Source organism: Onychomys torridus, chromosome 6, assembly GCF_903995425.1.
Source record: "Onychomys torridus chromosome 6, mOncTor1.1, whole genome shotgun sequence".
In the NCBI taxonomy this organism is placed as follows: domain Eukaryota; kingdom Metazoa; phylum Chordata; class Mammalia; order Rodentia; family Cricetidae; genus Onychomys; species Onychomys torridus.
Window position 1 is genome coordinate 130,368,202 of NC_050448.1, and position 20,932 is coordinate 130,389,133.

Consider the following 20,932-nt stretch of genomic DNA (forward strand, 5'->3'; position numbering starts at 1 on the left):
CTTGGGCCCAGAACTCCACAGACAGAGAAGGCAGACAGGAGACCTAGAAGAACAAACAGAAAATACTCAGTGTGGAAATGTCCATTTTTTATACAGTGCCTCCCAATGCTGCCAGCTATAATTTTTCATTTTGTTTTCTTACATTTCTAGGAAGCAGCTGAAGACATGTAATTGGTGGTACATTATAGCCAAGCACCTGCCTTTCCTGTTGTCTGCTTTTACTTTGGGTGCCAACCTTGCAGCATAATGAATTCAGAGTAGATTGTATATTGAAAACATTGAAAGTGAAATGAGTCTGTTCCAATAATATCATTTCAGATCTCTAAAGTTGGAACATTATTCAACTTAACATTTAATTGAGCAAAGCCATTCTTTACACAAATTCAGTACTATCAAGAGTTTACAGTATGAGCAAAAATGTGGGACTATAACAGAGGCCATCTCTTTTGTCTAGAGGGCTCCATCCCTGTGATGTGTGGTGATGTAGATGACTTCAACACCATATGTTTTAACAAATACTTTGGGTCAGAAGGGTGTGTATAATGGAAGGATATAATTAAAGTTTAATCTGCTCAGTAAAAAGGCACCATTAATTACTCTGGGCAATTTGTTGGATTATTAATTGGTTCTGGAAACATGTCAAGATACTAATTTAAATGGAACTTTCCCCCTAATTGTCTAGACAGCTCCTCGACCATACACTGCCCCAGGAAATATGCAGCCTCCAATTCGATTGCAGCCTCTTCTCAGTAATCGCTCGACGAGAAATGTTTCAAAGACAACTTCAGGGTCCAAACCCAGAACCTCATTGCTGGAAAGTGAAGCTCCATTTCCTATTGGGGTAAATGCTATGTTCTTTAAGAAATATTTTTTTTAAATTATTGATAAACTCTTGTACTATCAAAGGTTTTAAGATGCCATATTCAGTTCATCCACACAGTGAAACTTATTCTGTACATTCATTAAGCCCTTACTGTGTACTTCTGATGAACTCTGTCTTTCTGTGACTGGAAGGCCTGTTTATGTAATTAAACAGAATCTGTAAGGGATGGGTTTGTGATGATACTGAGCAGTGCTAGCTCACTATGAGAAAGCTAGATGAAAAACAAAGAAATCTTTTTCACAGCCACAAATGACTGTCCTCAGAAGTAACCTCGTGTGGACTCCTTGCAGATTTAAACACAGGAGAAGCAGACAATGGGACTCTGCATGGCTGGTCTGTGTTTGCATTGGGATAAGCTTTCCTATCAGTGTGTGAAGTTAGGAAGGGGAAGTCTATCATTCAAATGTGCTGAACTCATCTTACCCAGGGGATTGCCATTGCATTCCTTTCAAGATTATATCTTGGAAAATCTTTGCCTGTTAGAGTATGAGAAGGCTAGGTGTGGCTACTATGAAACAGGATCTACCTAAATAGGGAGGAGGAATAAGCCAGACCATTCCCACACTGGGGAGAGACAGTTTGTATTTCTAACTTGTAGAAACATTTGCTAGCTTAAGAGTTTGTTGTAGGCGAATTGCTATAGTTTGTGTCACAAACATAATTGCAAATAAATGGATGAATGTGCTTCATTTCTTACTAGGCAAATACCACCCAGGAACCTAAGACACTGTCCCCTCTCATTGACAAATGCCCTTCATTCAGATAAATAGGTGCGTGTATTTCATACTAAATACACACATGCAGCTGTGGCATCCCAATCCATTGAATGTGGTTTTAGTTCATGAGAATGTTTACACACCTTATTCAGTAAATTTACTGGTAGCTTCTTAATGCTAGGAGAAAGTTAATTGGGAAATGGTGTCCTTTTGTTTGTAGAAACTGGAGTGAGGCAAGCTCCTGGGTCTTAGATCTGGGGTCCAATTGAAGGCACATACTTGCTATTTCAACCACTGTCCAGGAGTCGCCAGGTGCTATGAGATCACTTCAGGCTACTTAAAATAACACACAAGTAGGATCCTTTCACTTTATAGTAATCCAAAATAGGAGATTGGCCTGGTCAGGGGCCATTAGTTCATCAAGTATCATCAAATGGCCAAAGCTTGTAGGAGCAATGTTGTCTCCCAGGTTGACAGAGTCACTTGAGAGACAGGATCACAATCAGGAGGTTGCCTGGTGACCAGAGAATCAGAATGGGGCTGTGTCTCAAGGCATTGTTCCTGGATCAGGTTAAGGCTTCCCAGGGCACCCATCTCATCTTAGCAGTGGGCTTGTCAAAAGTACCTGAAAACTCACAGGTCTTTGCCTAAAACTCTGTGTGTCCTCCAGGGTTAGCTTTGCCATTAGGGCTGGACATACTGAAAGCCTGATGGGTAGGACTTCCTTCCTACTAGGCAATCCTCCAATGGGTACTTTCCATGTTTGCCAAGGAGATTACATTCTTCCCAAACTTATATAGTTCCGAGTTCTACTTTGGTAAATTTTCTTCCTAGACTTAAGAACACTGATAGGGAGATGACATATGGTTTTTGGCTTCCAGCAGCTGACTTTTTTTCACTTTCAATGATTTTCCCCCAGATTTACTCTGAGACACTGTATGCAAATAATAACTACATATACACTCATGGTGACATATAACTCAAGTTTTGAGAGTATGGGTTATTGAAGGAAAGGCACTGGGTAGCTCACATGTACCAATAAGATGAAGTTTGATTTTATGTTAGTTCCAGTTGCCTAAATTGGATATTTAAATATTTTGGATGCTTGTGATAGACTCGGTACTGAAGAACAAGTGTTATTGATTATCAAGGAAGAGACCACTAACTTATTGGAGCTCACTATGTAATATGCATAAGCAAATAGACTATGAAAAGAGACATGCTTTTATAAGTGGTATTGATGGTGAAAGTGTTGACCACCAGATGAACTCCTTACGACAGACAGTGGCCTGCATTGCTGTTATGTATGTACTGGGCACTGGGTTGACCCTTCTAGCTTTACTGAAGGAGTGATGGGTATACCGATGTGAGGACTGGAAGTGCCACAGATAAAACCAGGTTGAACTTGTCACAGCAATCAAGGTGAGCGTCTTTAGGAAACAGTGACTCGGTCTACAACAGGTTGGTTTTGATGCCATTAATCACTTGGCAAACACTGCCAATGTTCAGAGGGAGTCTATTCTGCCAGAAGAAATCAGCATACATGTTTTCAAAGCACTGTTTGGAAGATCTACCACTGTTTTAACATGTAGGAATCTACCCACGGACAAGGCACATATATGCAAAGGAAGAGTCAAGATTGCTTTGAACTGTCATATTTACAGTAGTGAACAAGTGGGAAAAGTTTTTCCCATAATAAAGTATAACTTAAGATGCTTAAGTACATAAAATACACTATGATTGTATGTAACAGTTTAGAAAATTGTCCAATATACCATCAGTTAAAAATAGAAAAAGATTAAAAATACTATTAAAATAATTTCCAAAACAAGACAAGCACCTGATATGTTATGCTACTTATTTTTAAAAGCAATTAAAATTATCCAAATTCCCAATGTCCTAGATTAATTAATTTTGATATTTATGTCATGTGCACTTTTATTTTGACATTGTAGGCTCAATGCAATCTATTGCAGAAAGAAATTGGAAACAAAATAAGAATGCTCAATGTAATTTAACATCCAAACAGTAGAATCCACTTACACAAAAGTGCTGGTTTAATTTAAGATTTGAGCTAGATATGCTTTGACTTACTCTGCTTTTGTTTACTTAGTAACGAGTGCCCTTTGGGGAACTTCCTTTTCTAAAAATAAAATTTTATTATTAAGCATTTCAAAATTTAGACTAAACTGGCTGGAAATTAATTAGGAATACTAAAATATAATGTGAATTTATATTGTATAAGGGTAAATAATTTTTTAACAATTTAAAAAAATTAGTGTAAAATGGATAAAAATATCTAAAGATTCCATAAAAATTGGAAATATACTTCAGATACACAAAAATAACCAATTTACAAAAATGTCTAGACTCAGATCTGTCTTGTAAAAATTATTGGTTTTACTTTAAATGATTAAAGTGAGTCATTTTGATTAAATTCTCAAGCAACATAAAGATACATCCCACAAGGATAAATTATGTATGTATGTATGTATGTATGTATGTATGTATGTACACAAATATTTAAATAGCACACACACACACACACACACACACACACACACACACACACACACACATAGGTGCATGCCCAAATGCACATTTACAGTAGAGTAATAGTACTTGTACTTAATATTAATAGTAAATCTGATATAGGATTTATTCCTGTTTGCAGGATTTCTAGGTCAAAGAGTATTCTCTTTGAAACTTGGTGAATCATTTTGTTTGCCCTTCACAAAGTCTGAAGTAATTCAAACTGTGTATAAGCTGGCATCTGACTACAGCCTTGCTTCTCCTGCCTGTTCAAATCTTGGGATGTGTGAAGTCTGAATGTGAGGGCAGTACTTACTATTGCTTAGAGCACTGGCCAGCCCAACTTCAGAGTCCAACCCTGCATACCTCCTGGCATGAAATTAACTAATTTTCCCTTGAGTGCTGTTCCTAAGTCTTCTATTAAATCTACATTTACACAAGGTTAAAAACATGTGCTTATTAAATTTGCAACAGATACAAATGTGGTTTTAATGGATACAAATGTGTATGTTGGGTTGGTCTATTGTTTTCAGCTGGGTTTGTATGCTGTGCCAATTGTCCAGGCTTGCCTTTGATTATGGGTTGCCTTGGAGCCCTGCTTGTGTGTCAATGGCTCTTACATCATGGTGTGTGATTACAGGGCAAGAAAGCAATGATGAAATTCAGGAACTACATGGACAATTCCCAGAGGCCGGATACCTATCAACTTCCAGACATTAACAGTTACCTGACACCTATCCCCCCGACACCCCAACCTCAAGCAGGGAAGATCTCCAGGGAGAATAGGTCCGAGCCTTGGAGGAGGAAGAGGCTGCGTCCCATCACGGCTCCCAATGGCTTAGAGCCCCTCTTCACCAGGGTGACTATGGGTCAAATGCTCTCTCATTACTGTAACACTGATGACTTCACACCAGCTGAGTTCTAGATCTGTAGTAGAAGAATTTTCTAGAATCAAGTACAAAACTGCATTACACAAAGAAATGCATTGTTTTTGTAAGCACAGCTATAAACACGAATAAGTCAAGCAAGACGTCTGAGTAGGTCAGCTGAGAAGCTAATTTATTGTCATTGATGACAGAAGACTCAGGAAGTTTCGTGGCCAGATTTAGTTTGACTGACTCCAGTTTTGTTTCCCTTAATTTTATCATTCAGAGCATCTTAACATTTAATTCATGAAAATTCATAGATTTAAGCATAGCTAGAATGTGTAATAGCTATAATTTAAATTAATTAATTAATTATTTTTTTTTTGAGACAGGGTTTCTCTGTAGCTTTAGAGCCTGTCCTGGACTAGCTCTGTAGACCAGGCTGGCCTCGAACTCCCAGAGATCCACCTGCCTCTGCCTCCTGAGTGCTGGGATTACAGGCGTGTGCCACCACTGCCCAGCTATAATTTTATTTTTGATGGTTTATTGCAAATTTGTGAATATTGGCTACAGTTTTTTTCAGTGTTCTTTGAAAATGCTGTGGTTTTCACACATTTTCCCCAAAGCATTGATACAGCACATGCTTGTAAGCCTAAATGAACCACATAGCAGCTTCAGTCTAGTAGGAGAGCCAAGGACCTCTTTTTCGTTTGGCAAATACACAACCACATTAACGACATGGAACTTCTCTGACTCTTAGCAGATAGTGGAATTGACATTTTCCAGAGTTAACATCAAGTAGGGAAGTATCAAAATGCACACACACTCTACATCCTGCGATTCCAAGTCAGCCTCATCTCCAACACCCTCTCCCAGCCCCTGGTCCGTATCTAGCCCTCAGCAGCTGCCCTCCCTTCGAACCTTTTCAGCCAGGGCTTTCTTTTCCCGCTGTTTCAGATTTCCTTCTTTCCGTTTGATCTCCTCTAGTCTCTCATTGATACTGTCCCTGGCAGAGACTTCACTCCCACTCCTGAAGACTCCTTTGTCCTGAGTGCCCCATCTTTGAGTGACATTGCACTCTGCAGTTTGTGTCTCCAGCCTTCTTGGTACATTTCCTCTGGTTCTTTGCAGAGAGCAGGTTTTACATAGAGTTATCAAATCCTTTCCATGTAGACTGCACCTTGGACCAGTTTTCTCTTTTCATTTACATTAAAAAAACTATTATTTGAAAATTTCACACTTAACAGTTTTTATCTTTTATACTCCCAACTATCTCTCCCCAGCTGCCCCTAAAACCACCGACTGACTCCTGCCTAACTTCATGTCTATTAATGTTATTATTATTAATTAGCTCTCCAATCCATTAGTGCTGATCATTTACAAATGATTGTGGGGCTACCATTGGGGTGTGGGTAACCTATCAGTGTCAACATCCCCAAATGAAAGTGAGTATCCCTCCCTTAACACCACCAACTGCAAAAAGCTTCTAAGTTGGGGGAGGGGCTCAGGAGCTCATCCCAACACCTGCTGAAGCATTGATTGGCTTGATCTTGGGCAGGCAACCACAGCTGTATAAGCTATCTGTGTACCAGCCCAGTCAAGTTCAGAAGTCAGCACTTCACAGCTCCTCTCTGCAACCTCTACCTCTTACACTGTTTCTGATCCCTCTCCCTCAATGTCCCCATGAACATTCCTCAATATCCCATCCCTTGGTGCTAATGCAGAATGACTCATCTTTGCTTCATTGTTTCCTGAATTTCATTGGTATCTGCCATAATGTTTCCCATTTTATTTATAGATCTATTCCCTCCCCTCCTCCCAATCTTACTTTTCTTTTTGAAGAACCAACTTTGTTTCATTGATTCTTTGTGGTTTTTTATTTTTATTTCACTGATTTTGGTTATAACTTCCTATCTACTGTTTATGGATTTGTTTTGTTCTTGTTTTCCAGGGCCTTAAAGCATGCCCATAAACTTTTAATTTGAGATCTCTCAAGCCTTTTGATGTAGGCACTTGGCACTATTGACATTTTAATCAATCAATCAATTAATTAATCAGAGACAGGATTTTTCTGTTTAACAGCACTAGCTTGCTTTGTAGACCAGGCTGGCCTTGAACTCACAAAGATACACCTACCTCTGTCTCCTGAGTGCTGTGATTAAAGGCATGCCCTACCACTCCAGTTGACTTTTTGAAGATTGTCTGACTTGTGTCTGATAGATTTTTGGTATTTTGTACTTTCATTTACTTAACTCTAGACATTTTTTTAAATTTCCTTCTTAATTTCTTCAGTAACCTGATAATCATTCAGTAGTGTGTGTTTAGTCTCTGTGTGTTTGAGTCCTCTATGTACCTTCTGTACTTTTTATTGATGTCTAGCTTTGTTCCACTGTGGCCAAATAGAATATGCTATTTTAATTTTCCTATGTTTGTTGGGACTTTCTGTGTATCCCAGTTTTGGAGAAAGTTTTCGTAGATTGCTAAGAAGAATGTGGATTATTTAGTATTTGAATGGAATGTTCTATAGATGTCTTTTAGATCCATTTGATTTATGATGTCATTTAATTCCGATGTTTCTCTGTTTAGATGACCTGTCTACTGTTGAGAGTGAGGTATTGGAATTATTATCACTGTGTTGGGGTTAATATGTGGTTTTACATCACTGAGTATTATTTTATGAAGTTGGGTATGTCTGTGTTTTGTAAACATATAGTTATAATTATGATATTTTCCCTTGTAGATAGTTCTTTATTGAATATGAAATGCCTTCTTACTGGGGAATTGAGGCAATTAATACCCAGAGTTATTATTGAAATATGTGTATTAATATCTGTCATTTTATTGATTGTATGAACTTTTCTCAGACCTCACTTGATAAACTGTTCTGGTATTATTATTAATTATCTGGGACCCCTTATGTGTGGTTTTACTTGTTTCTAAACCAAACTATTTTGTGTAGGGCTAGCTTAGTGATCATAAATTCTTAGTCTGTTTTTTACCATAAAAATTTTTATTTATCCTTCAAATTTGATAGATAGTTGTGGTGGGTAGAATAGTCTAGATTGACAATTGTGGTATTTCAGATTGTGGAATATTTTCAAGCTTTAAAAGATTGCGCTGAATAATCAGCTACTATTCTAGTTGACTTTGACTTGGCCTTTCTGGGCAGTTTTCAATAGTCAGTCTTTATTCTGTGCTCTTAATATTTTAACTATAACATTTTACGATAGTTTCTTCTCAGAGTCTATTTAGAATTCTTACGGTCTGTACCTGGGTACTCATCTCTTTTTCTCAGTTTGAAAACTTTCTGGAAAGTATTTTTTATATAATTGGTATTAAGATTTATTTTACTGTTCCCACAATCTGAAAATAGACAATTAGTATTTTTTTTCATGGTTTTCCAGATCTCTCCACTGTCCTCTTCATATGTTTGAAAACTTATTTACCATCACTGTCTGATCTAATTTCTCTACCTTGTCCTCCAGCCACGACACTCTGTTTTCTACGCAGCCTATTCTGTTGGTGATGTTTTCCACTGCGGTTTCATGTGCCTTCTTAAGTTTTTCATTTCCAGCATTGCTTCGGTTCGGCTCTCATCATGAGTTGTGTCTCTCGTGGAGTTCTGTTTTCAGGTCTTGTATGGCATCCTCATTTCATTCATCTCTGGTTTTCTTCTCTTGAAGTATACTCATTTTTTCTTTGAGTTGTGTAAATACAGTTATAGCCACACTTTTACACATGTATGCGCACATATATAATCACACACACACACACACACACACACACATGTGCACCTATATTTCTCCTTTTGGGGATTCTCTCTGATAAGGTTAGAACTACTCAACCCATCTTTTACTATTATAATAATCAACATTTCTCCCCTGCTTTCTACTACTTCTTTGTACTAATGATCTTCTTGCTGTGAGAATCTTCATTTTTATTTTCCCCAGAGTCTATTGAGATTTTTGTTCTGATTCCATATTTAAATTCTGAATTCTGATCATGTGCATTCATTAGCCATCCTTTTATAAATACTGTATTTGGTGGGTGGAGAGGTGCCTCAGTGGTTAAGAGTCCTTGTCGCTCTTGTAGAAAACACTAGTTTGATTCCCAGCACTCACAATTATTCATATACTTTTTTTTTTTTTTTACTTTGAGCATTTTGGAGTTTTAGGTATGAGGTCTGGACTTTTATTGCATCAACAAAATAGGAAGGTGATTTGTGTTTAATTCAGTTTGGATATCTGCTCCATTAATGAGTTTAGCCCCATCACACTCCTTATTGTGACATTTCTCTGGTAGCATCCTTCACTCTGTACCTCCCTATTTCCTTAAAGCTCTGCCTTTTCCCTTCAAGACACTCTGCTTGCCAGGCTCATTTCTACCTTTTTTTCTCACTCCCATTTTATTTCATTCTCATCCTTAATCTGGGTATCATCATGGCTTCAGCCTTGATGTTTGCTTCTCTGTTCTGACATCATCATTTCACATAGTTTAACGGTTTGCACATATCTTCACCAGGTCAGTACAGCCTGCGCTGCAAAATCATCATAGTAAGAAGTCAAACTTTCATTCATTGATGAACAAGAGCTCAGTTCTGCCAATCTGCCAGCCCTCTCTTCCACCTCTTCCAAGCCCAGTTGAATTATTACTTCAGCTGGCATTATTTATTTCATGGCATTAACATCTGGAAATATACTTACTTTCAAACTACTTACTGCCTTTTATTCATTAAATTGTCTATTCTTATATATGTGTTCTGTGAACTTTTAACAAAATATGAAAATTTATGTTTAATGGCAATACTAATGACATCTACTATTTAGTGATCCCTTAGAATATAGTATTTAACATACCATGTATACAACAAGCCTAAAAATGGACACACAGTTTCTTAACTTTAGAGATGAAGCAAATTAGGTTAAATAAATGGTCCATGGTCACAGAACTCATTAACATCATCTTAAGTATACAGCACAGCAAGCTGAACTGTTGTTGCTATCATCAAACTCGAAAGTGATTATAATTTATATTCTCTTAATTCTTGGAATTAGCTGTAATTGGCCAGCAGTTTTTCTTCAACAGAGAACCGATTAGACTTCTACGTGAAATCCCAGGCACTTGACATACATGATCACCTACCCTTATGAGGACCCTGGAAGGAATCATTGTATCTGTGCCCCTTTCAGATAGAATGCACCAAGAAAGGGTCTGTTGTCTTTGCTCACTTATAAAGATGAAGTGGTCACTTCAAAACTATCACTGTGTCATGATCAATGTCAATTCAAAACAAAACAACATTAGTATTTATTCAGTTCATTTGTTTGAATTTTTTTTTTTTAAAGTAGCTGGAAGTGTCAAAAATACTTCCTTTCCAGCAGAGAGAGGGAAGAAAGAGAGGAGAACTGAAAGTGGAAAATAACAATTTGCTCATATCCCTATTGTTTATAAAAATCAAAGCCAAAATCTGGATGCTGAAGTCCCTGAGAGGAATTTATTTTGTAATGTTTTTGATTCTTACACATTATGTACAATGACCCTTTATAAATATTTTGTCATGAGGTGCTTGGAGTTATATGTCTGTGTTCTTCATATTATAAAGTCAGGTGGGAACAAGAGGTCTGATGGGAAGACATGTAGTCACTTAGTCCGTATTTTGTTTATCCTAGGATCCGGGAAGGATTTATAAAACAGCACCACATAGCAATGCAGTAATCACAATGGTCTATTTCGGGAAGAATGTGCACCTATCTTACGAAGACACAGACTTTCGAGATGAAATCAAGATTTACCAACAGCACTGTGGGGGAGAGAACCTGTGTGTCTACAAAGGCAAACTACTTGAGAAAGGTACAAATCCATGTGAATTGAAAAAAATGCTCTGGTTGATGTTCCTCCAGATAAGCTGTTGTTGACATAAATCAAAATGACTTCAACCACTTTGAAATTATGCATATCCAGGGAATTATAAACCAGCCTGCCTAGAAGTAAATCTGGTTTCACAGCTCCCCAGTAGAGGCTGAAGCAACAATCACTCCTGCAGACTGTAGACGAAGGACTTTGGAGTTGTTTAACCTGGTAACAGATTCATATTGGGACACACACACACACACACACACACACACACACACACACACACATATATGTGATCATTAAAATGGTCCAGGAATATGCTGTTCCCAAAATTACAAGTTAACTATTTGGTTTGCTATAGTGAATGATATTATAGGTTACCACAATCATGGATTGGCAATTTGTTATTTAGAATATATGGTGACAAAACCCACAAATTAATAGACTCCATGATGAGTCACACCTAAGTAACTTTAAGTAAAAACATTCTAAATGTTCTTTTTAGTGCTTTTTGTTTTCCTTTGATCCTAAGTCCATCCTTGTCAGCATAAGATATTTTTATTAACACACATTCCCACACACTGTGGTCTTTCCTTCAATATTCAGCTTACCAGGGCAGCAGTGAAAGGAGACATGGTTATAAAGCCATGTTCAGTCCTGCTTATGTAGGAAACTCTCTTTACAAAGCACTGTTACTTTTCAAAACTATATGAGAAATCTTGAAACAGACTGAGGAGCTGGGAAAAGGCTGCAGTACATTTGGAATTCGTTTTTGTTTTAACTTTCTTTCACCAATTGAAAAGAGTGGCTCTAAGGAAAACAGTCCAAAACTTTTAAAGCTACAAATATAATGACATATTTGCGAGTTACACAGTTCAAGTTCCCCAAATAAACTAGAAACTAGAGTATTAGTTTTAATTTAAAGGAAAATGAAACATGCTTCTCAGCTTGCTGGGAAGTGTTACCATTTTTACAAACTTGGCAAAAATGTCTAAATTGACTTTGGTGTTTTGCAGTCACATTCCAGAGTTCATTTCCATCACTGTAGATGAGGGAGGAGACAGGCTCTCTGAGCTGGAGTGGCTTTTGAAGGCTATCTGTATAGCTCTGGCCAGGTTGGGTGGGTTCTTAATTCTATGCTACCTCAGTTGTTCCTGGTAGCCAAGCAGCAGCCTTTTTCTAAAGGGAAGGATGCAAATTCCAAGTGAGCGCTGCATAAACTGGAGCAGAATCACACACTCTTATCTTAACCTAACAGCTTAGACACAATTATTTTTTTTAAAGTATGATGTTTGGGTATTAATTTGGAAGAACTCTTGAAATTAGCTATCATCTAAAATTAGAATGTCTGTGTTTAGGTGTCTATGTGTGGTGATATATTGTGTACTCTAATAAAACTTGCCTGAAGATCAGAGAACAGGATAAGCCACTAGATTAAACAGAGGCCAGGCAGTGGTGGCACACACCTTTAATCCTAGCACTCAGGAGGCAGAGATCTGTGTGGATCTCTGTGAGTTCAAAGCCACCCTGGATCACATGAGATTGACTCAGTCTAAGAGAGAAAACAGCCAGGCTGTGGTGGCACACAGCTTTAATCCCAGTACTAGAAATCACACACATCTTTATTTCCAAGAAGTGATGGTTGGACGGAGAAAGGTACATAAGGTATGAGGAGACAGGAACTAAAGACTTTTTGGTAGAAGCCTCCCTTTCAGCTAGAGGCTTTTTTGGCTAGAGCCTTTCAGGTGAAAACTCAGGATTTTAGTCAGAGGATTCATGGAGTTGGCAATGTGAGATGTGGCAGTGGCTTGTTCCTTTGTTTCTCTGATCATCAGGCAAATTTTATTTTATTTTATTTTTTACCATGCATTAGCCAACTTTATTCCCAGCATCAGCCAATTTATACTCTGAGGGCTAAGCAGAGTCACACGAGTAAGGTGTTCAACCACAAGGACAAGCCTCATGTGGCAAAAACATATTTTTCCATCAAGGCACATGAATAACAATAATCGGATAAGTCACTCCTACCTGGGAGTGCTGTATCTGGGCAGCGCACAAGACCACACTCCAAGAACAATTCTGTGTTTTGAAGAGACTGTGGTCACAAGACTCTTATCTTGTTTTCTCGGAGTTTTCTCCCCTCAGAATTCTCCTCACAGGACTCCATTCTTGTGTTCTGACAGAGGAGTACATTAGTACTCAACAAATCCTGAGTTCAGGCAAATTTTATTAGGGTACACAATATATCACTACTTCTATGCTTAAAATGATTTCCTAGGTTCTGTATCACACTTGATTCAACAATATGTATATTAACAGCTATTTGCTGGACAATGTAACTTATACAAATGAAGTATGATCTGGGTGGCCTAGTAAACAATACACATGATGGACCAAGGGTGCAGACCCTGAAGCTGGTAGAGGAGGGTGCTGCTGGGCATGAGTTATCTTGTATATCTACTGATCCTGGGTCTTTGTGTCTTACATAGCAGCATGGAATGGGGACTTAAGTGATTCTATCCAGGCTGTAATCTGGCCTCAGCTTGCACTATCACTAGGAGAGTAATTGTTCAAAACTGAAGAGTTGGTTTGTTAGGAAGCTCTCATGAGGTCAGTAACTGGAGTGATTTAACTGGACTATCAAGAATCTGCCCTTAGTTGTGTGTGATTCTGTGAAATGTGAACAGAATTTTAGGTTTTCGTGGAGAATAAATAAAAGACTTTATTCATACTTTTGGAATTATTCACTCATTAAAATGTGGCATTTGTTAATTTTTCTTGCTTCTTGAAAATTAAGAACCATAATAAAAATAATGGAAGAATGAGGGCTAAGAGCATTTTTCTATTACCAAGTCATTCATTGTGCCTGGGATGTTTTGCTTGGAGGAAACTTCAGTCCTTATGAGTCCTTATGGGAACAAAAACATCCCAGGGACTTCACAGGTGCATAAAGAGCAAGTCACTGTGGCTCAAACTCTATAAACTTGACTCCAACAGGCACAGTCCATAATAACGCTGTCTTAGCAGTCCTGGTGTGGCACTGACAATCCTGGAAAGATGCTGGTCTTCAGTTATGTAGGAATCCTGAAGAAGATGTCTCTAACACCAGTGAAGGGAGGGATGCCTCAGCCACAGGCTAGGTAGACTTGCCTGCGGGAGGAAGGACAAACAGGCAGCAAGCAAAGCTTCCTTCTTCCACACCCTTTTCTCAGGGCTGCCAGCAGAAGGTGCTGTCCAGATTTAGACTAAGTCTTTCTGCTTTAAATAATCTGATGTAAAAAATCCCTCACAGGAGTTCCCAGCTGCTGGAATTTAGCTGATTCCAGATGTTGTCAAGATGCCAATCAAGATGAACCCTTATATCATTTCTCTTCACTAGGTTCCTAGAGTGGTTTTGATTGCCCCTTTCCCTCTGTGTGGGAACAACTTCCTGTTCTGACTTTTCTAGAGTGTGTGTTTTGGAGTCAATGTGAAGTCTCATCCCTAGAATTGTGATGGAGCTAGTGAAGTTTCAAGTTCAAGGCTGGTCTTCCTCCATGACTTGGCAGAGGCTCAGACCCTCTACTAGTTGGTGTATTTGTGCATTAGTGTCCCTGGGCTGAGAACACAGGTGTCTCTTAGTGATGGTGTAAACAACAGAAGTTTATCATCTATGTCTGGAGGCCTGAAATCCAAAATGAAGATGATGCTAGGTTGGGTTTCTTGCAGAACTCTAGGACAGAAACCTTCCTTGATTCTGCTGAACTCTGATTCTCTGTGAAACCCAGTCCTCTGCCGGTGACAACTTTGTCACTGCAGTGTGGCCTCTTGGTATGTGTGCTTCTTTTTCTATGAGAATGTCTGGCATTGGGTGCAGAGAAAGAATGACTTACTCTTATATAGCAGGAATCTTAAAAGATCTTATTAGTAAAAACAAACCCAGAGCCAGGTACTGGGGTGAACGCTGGAAGATCAGAGAAGCAGAACAAGCCACAGCTTCCTCATCTCACCAATTCCTCAGCTGATCCTGTTTCCCCAGACTGGAAGCCTTTCAGTCCTCATCCAGAATGAATCTCAGCTGAACTGCTGCTCAAAAGCCTAAAAGCTTAACTACCTAGTTCTTGGTCTTCATCCCTTTCTGCTTCCTGCCATCACTTCCTGGGATTAAAGGTTCTTGTTACCAAGCCTGTCTGTTTCCAGTATGGCCTTGAACTCACAGAGATCTGGATGGATCTCTGCCTTTGGAATGCTAGGATTAAAGGTGTATGTGCCACCATTTTCTGCCCCCTATATCTAGTGGCTGTTCTGTTCTCTGACCTCAGATAAGTTTATTAGGGTGCACAATATTTTGGGGAACACAATATCACCACACTTTTAAGCCTTCATTAGTACTATCGCTGAGAGTTAAACAGTGCCTGAACATTCACCCACAAGTTCTGAATGAGTCTGATCTCCAGTGAGTCTGGGGAAACATTCCATGCCTGTCCTATTTTCATGCCTGTCCTATTTTCATGCCTCAGCTCTGGTTTCCACAAGGCTTTCTTGTTTGGTCTGTGCCTAGGTGAAGATGCAGGTAGACTGGGATTCATGAAACAGTTGGAGTTCACTCTGACCCAGGTCGCTTCTTGAAACTGCAGGCTGCATAGCAAGCTGTGGAAGGCTGCTGTGACAGCCTCATTGCCAGTGGCTCACCATTAAGGTCTAGCCTATTGCTTTCACTAATTAAGGCTCTAGTCTTTGGGAACCTCTGACCTTCCATGTGAGCTGCACGGAGGTAGCTTCTTATTAGTGGAAATACCATAGGCCAAGAGTTTGTCATCTGCACCAAAATATGTCAGGCTCTATGGACTGAAAGCTTTTGGGTGTTTTGCCGTTCTCTGCCCACTTAGTGCACTGGTGAAAAGGCACCATTTATGGGGAGAGAGAATCCCCAGGCAGAAGCCTGCAGATTCTTCCTGCTTTCTTATGAAATCTGATTTTTACATGAATTAAATGCTGCCCACTTTAAATTGTCAGTCTATTTCCAAAGACATATTTTTAAGGAAAGAGGATTTGATGCCCTTACTTCATAATCCAGTGCATTATTCCTCTGTGGCTTAATTATAGGTTCCTAAAGGAAGAGACCTCTATATGCACAAGAGTCTCTGTCTCTGTGCCTTCTGTCTGTTTATTCATCCATCCATCCATCCTTGGTTTGTCCTTCCTTTAGTACCTCAGTGGTACCCATCGTCAGTGACCAGCAAACAGCTCGGCTTTGCCAACACTAGAACACTCTTTCTAAGATCACATATTATGGCATGGATAGGCTGGGGACCTCTCATCTCTGTCATCCCCAAGTTCATCAGTGAAGGATGGGGACAAGGACTCAAACTCCATGTTCTCTGGCCTGCATTCCTCTGACTACTCCATGAAGAAGCCACCAAGTCAGGGGTGGGGAAAGTCACAATATATAAAATTATAAAACAAACAGAGATAAAGGCAGAGGACACCAAATCCTATTCATTAAGTTTGAAAACCATGAAATAATCAAATCACGAATATCCGGGTGGATGGGGACATGGCAGGGGGCTGTCATGTTTGGCAGTTGATTTCTTGTGTCCTTTCCCTAAATTTTCCCTTAAATATTTGTTTTGTTTTTTATTTTATGTCTCCATGTCTGGGTCTCCATGTGTGTATGTGCATGTGTGTGGAGGTGCTGAGTGAGGTCAGAGGGTGCCGAATACCCTGGAGCTGGAGTCATAGATAGTTGTGACCCACCTGATTGATGTGGAAACTGAACTCTGAAACAGCAGCAAATACTCTTGACAGCTGAGTTATCTTTCCAGCCCTTCCCTGTATTTCCTTGAGTGTACCTTCTCCTGGGTACTTATAGAATTCTAAGGAACCAGCTGAGTACAGGGATTGTGGTACATGGATACAGGTTCAGTCTGTAATGAGGTTAAACTGCCTTCCCAGCCTCTGATCGAGGAATCTGTTTATTGGTAAGACTGGTACACCTTTGAGGCCATTGTGTCTTAGCTTTATCAGGTGCTCACCGTTCCCTTAGTTTAATTTCTTGTCATGAATACTAAGGTGTACAGGATGGGACTTTCTCAGGTCTAATTCTTTAAGACAAGTTGCATTTGATTTAGGAAGTTTCCAGGGCTCACAGTTGCATACTCAGAGACTTTCAATCACTGAGCAGGAAAGAGGTTAAAACAATGACTCACAAATTGATTGTTTGGGGCCTCCTTTGCCATCATGGTAGGATCTGAAGGAACCAAGATGAGTAGTCTAGCATTGCCATCACAGGTTTTACAAATACACTGCCTGGCAGGCATCTACACTGGGGCTCTAGGATGTGAGGCCCAGCAGCAACAGCACCTTGCTAGAAGAACAATTAAAAAAAAAAATCAGAATTTGCTCTCCTGCAACCTTTTTGAGTGATAAACTCTTTGAAAAGGGTTGGCACCTGTCTTTTAATTTCCCCATCCCCAGTGGTTCCACTGCACATTAAAGTTTGAAAGCCTCCAGTGTGGCCGTATTTTAACAGGTTATAGTAAGAGCTGTGATAGGAAATGCATGTGCTGCAGGAAATGCATGTGCTGCAGGAAATGCATGTGCTGCAGGGAGTCGGAACTTGTTGAAGGCCCCTGGAAGTGAATGTGCAGCAGGATACTGGGTTAGTCTGCAGTGCATCTCTTGTTTGGGATTTTATTACACAGAATCGTAAAGATCTGTAGTGATTAAAACTGCATCACAAACATCAGTTCTTAATTTCTTGGTAGGATGCTTAAGAAGGTAGGGAGAAAAAGAATCTCAAAGGCAAATAGAAATAAGTATAGCTTGGAGTCAACATAACTCTCACCAATATATGCATCATGATTAGAATGTTTAATGCCACAGTTAAAATATATACTTGTGTGTAAAGGTCTGTGGTATGTGTTGGGGGTGGGGGGAGGGAACTCATTATTGTGTGAATATGTGTGGAGGCCAGAAAATGCCCTTGGTGCCATCCCTCTGGTGCCATCCACCTTGTTTGCTTTGAGACAGGGTTTCTCACTGCCCTGAACCTCACCAAGGAAGCCAAGCCCTAGGATACACCAGTCTCTGCCTCCCCAGTGCTGAGGTTTTAAGCATGTGCCCCCACCCTTGGCTTTCGTTATTAAACAGTCTCTGGGGATCCAGTTTGGGCTCACCTGCTCACAGGGAAGCGTTTGACCAACTGAGCTTGGCAGCATAATGATGTCCAGCATATGTTACATCCTGGTTTTACCCCCGTACTGAAAAAAATCTCTCAGATAAAAAGTGTGTTCTGTAGCATAATATAGGTTTTGAAAAGAAAACTGACTTATAAAACATCAGCATGGAGCCAGTTGCTCGCTCTCAGGAATGTGTGTTTGACTTGCAGACACCTTTCAGTTTATCTCCAAACGGCACCACGGCTTCCCCTTCAGCCTTACATTCTTTTTGAATGGGATTCAAGTGAACAGGCTCAGCTCCTGCTGCGAGTTCAAGCACCGTAAGAGCTCGAGGCTCGGAGGCAAGAGAGGCTACTTTGGGATTGTGAGTGTGGAGAAGGCGTCTCCTTGCTACAGGTATGGAAGGCAGCATACACCCTTTGCTAGAGTGACCTCTTTGCCGTGTTTTCCTCACTGGTTCTTTTTATATATACAGTTCTAAAGGAAAATGAGTCAGTATATACAGTCTCAACAATCTAAGTCAAAGATTGTCAACTACAGCCATGAATGTTTGATTTTGAAATTATAAGACATAAACCAGATTTACAGAGAAGTTACAGGCTAGTGGCATTTTAAATCCTAGCTTGCTTATCATCTCTTTTTTACCTCACACTACCTTGAATTCCACGTGTGTAGGGAGAGGGGCCGTTTTATTTTCCATGTCTTTCTTGTAATTCTTGCTTATTCTTGGTTAGCCTGAGGCTAATCCCCCATGCCCATGTGGTGTGCCATCATCTGTTTCTGCATGTGGATACTCCAGGCTATGCCTACTGGAAACATGTCCACACTCCTAGATCACCCAATTTTATCTCCTTGTCCTGGTTTTAATATTAACTGTAATGACTGCTATTTTTTATCAACTTCCAAGTAGGGAAGTGTAGTTAGAGTTTTCCTGCCTGGCCCACAGTCAGGTCAAATCTCTCTCAACTGCCTGGCGACTGTCCAGGCTGCCAGCTGTCTCTATCTACCCTGCAAGACTCCCGAAAGTTGCTTGCATCCTTCTCCTGGTTCTCAGGTAATATTATATCCTTCTGAGGTCTTTGATGTGGTTGAAGACTAGATAGTTATAATTTCCTCATTTATGATAAAAGATAAGTTAGATATAAAACCTTAGACTCACAAATATAAGATAAGATATCTTCATTAATAATGTAACTCTAATTCTTGCTTGATAATTGTTTTGTTATATGTAATTTTACTATGTAAAACTTAAAACCTTCCTAAAAAAAAGAAAAGGGGAAGTGCTGTGGATATCGCTCTGTATAAATAAAGTGCTGATTGGCCAGTGGCCAGGCAGGAAGTATAGGTGGGACAAGAGAGAAGAGAATTATGGGAATAGGAAGGCTGAGAGACAGCCACTGCCAGCCACTGCTGTGACAAGATGTAAGATAATGGTAAGCCAGGAGCCACGTGGCAAAGCATAGATGAACAGAAATGGGTTAATTTAAGATAGAAGAAGTAAATAACAAGAAGCCTGCCACGGCCATACAGTTTGTAAACAATGTAAGTTTCTATGTGTTTACTTGGTTGGGTCTGAACATCTATGGGCCTGGCGGTTGAGAGAGATTTGACCTGACTGTGGGCCAGGCAGGAAAACTCTAGCTACAGGGAAGCCTGTCTGAGTCTGGACTCATACTTGGAGGCTTCTTCTTTACTTTGCCTTTTCCTCAAAATAGTGGTGAAGAATTGTCTAAATATCAAGTCAGAACACAAAATATTCATGAAACCATTTCCCAGAGAGAAACAACATACTAATAATCTGATAGAGGTCTAATAAAGATAAGCATGAAGAAAAAAATGAGGCAGGGGATTTATAGAGTGAGCAGGACCAGGTTGAGGGGGAGTGCCATTTAACGTTACATAATCAAGAAAAAAAATCCTGTGACTTCCTTAGGCAGAAACCAAAAAGACCTCTTCCTCCAAATAGCTTTTCAGTTAGAAGACCTATGGGGAGGGCAGAGGCAGCAGTGTTATTGGTGTGTTCAACTTGTATAATCAGAGCAAAGTAATGGATGGAATAATGTTAGAAGGGGTTAGAGAGGCAATGGGGTTGAGTCCTGAGAAATCCAGAAGTCATTCCAAGGCCTTTTACTTTCACTTTCAAGTTGGAGAGTCTCTAAAGTAGGTGTTGAACAATGCTCTGTGATGTTCAGTGACAGCTTCTAAGAGAACACTTCAAAAGATTGAGAAGAAGAGTTGAAGTTGCTTTGGTCCAGAGAGTAGGGAATGGCAGGAAGAACTGAATGGATTTGGTCTGCTGTGTGCTTTGATGGTAGAGTTTATCAGGCTTACTCATGGGTAGACCCGGGCAAAAATTTGAAGAGCAGAGTCAAAGATGACTCAAACATATTTGTTCTAGGGCCTGAAGAGATGGCCCAATGGCTAAGAACACTTACTGTGCAAGCTAGACAACTCAAGTTCAGAACCCCAACACCTACACAAAATTCAAACATGGACATGTATCTGTAATCCCAGTGTTAGGAAGCAGAGACAAGAGTCTGATGGTCAGCTAGCCTCTAAAACAGGCAGCCTGTAGTTCAGTGAGAGACCTTGTCTCAAGAAGGATAGAGGTGGACACACGAAGTCCTGCACTGTTCACACAACCCATACTAACTTGGTTCTGTACCCCTTTCTCACACCGAAACCAAAAAATGAACACAAAAATAAAGAAAACAGGCTACCTGAGCAACAGGAAATATGTGCATTTAGTGTGTATTTAAGATCAGCTGTGGAAGATGCAGTTGGAGAGGTGGAAGAAAGGGGTTTTGGTTTTGGACACATGCAGTTTTAATCTTCTGTGAGGTAATGCAAGTGGCAGTATTGATGATGAGTAGCAGTTGGGTACTGAACCTCAGGTGAGGTGAGGTGTCCAGATTCGAGAAT

General features: G+C 39.8%; 1 protein-coding gene across 4 annotated transcripts in view; it reads left to right on the forward strand.

Moving 5' to 3' along the window:
• Positions 1 to 20,932, forward strand: part of Erich3 (glutamate rich 3) — a 115,987-nt gene that overhangs the window by 53,085 nt on the left and 41,970 nt on the right. For 3 of the 4 annotated variants that reach the window (XM_036190971.1, XM_036190973.1, XM_036190972.1), the window contains 4 exons: positions 683 to 841; positions 4,772 to 4,990; positions 10,667 to 10,847; positions 18,220 to 18,406. In XM_036190971.1, coding sequence (XP_036046864.1) covers positions 683 to 841; positions 4,772 to 4,990; positions 10,667 to 10,847; positions 18,220 to 18,406 — 746 coding nt within the window. The remainder of the gene's footprint in view (positions 1 to 682; positions 842 to 4,771; positions 4,991 to 10,666; positions 10,848 to 18,219; positions 18,407 to 20,932) is intronic. The other variant, XM_036190974.1, reaches the window with a different exon arrangement.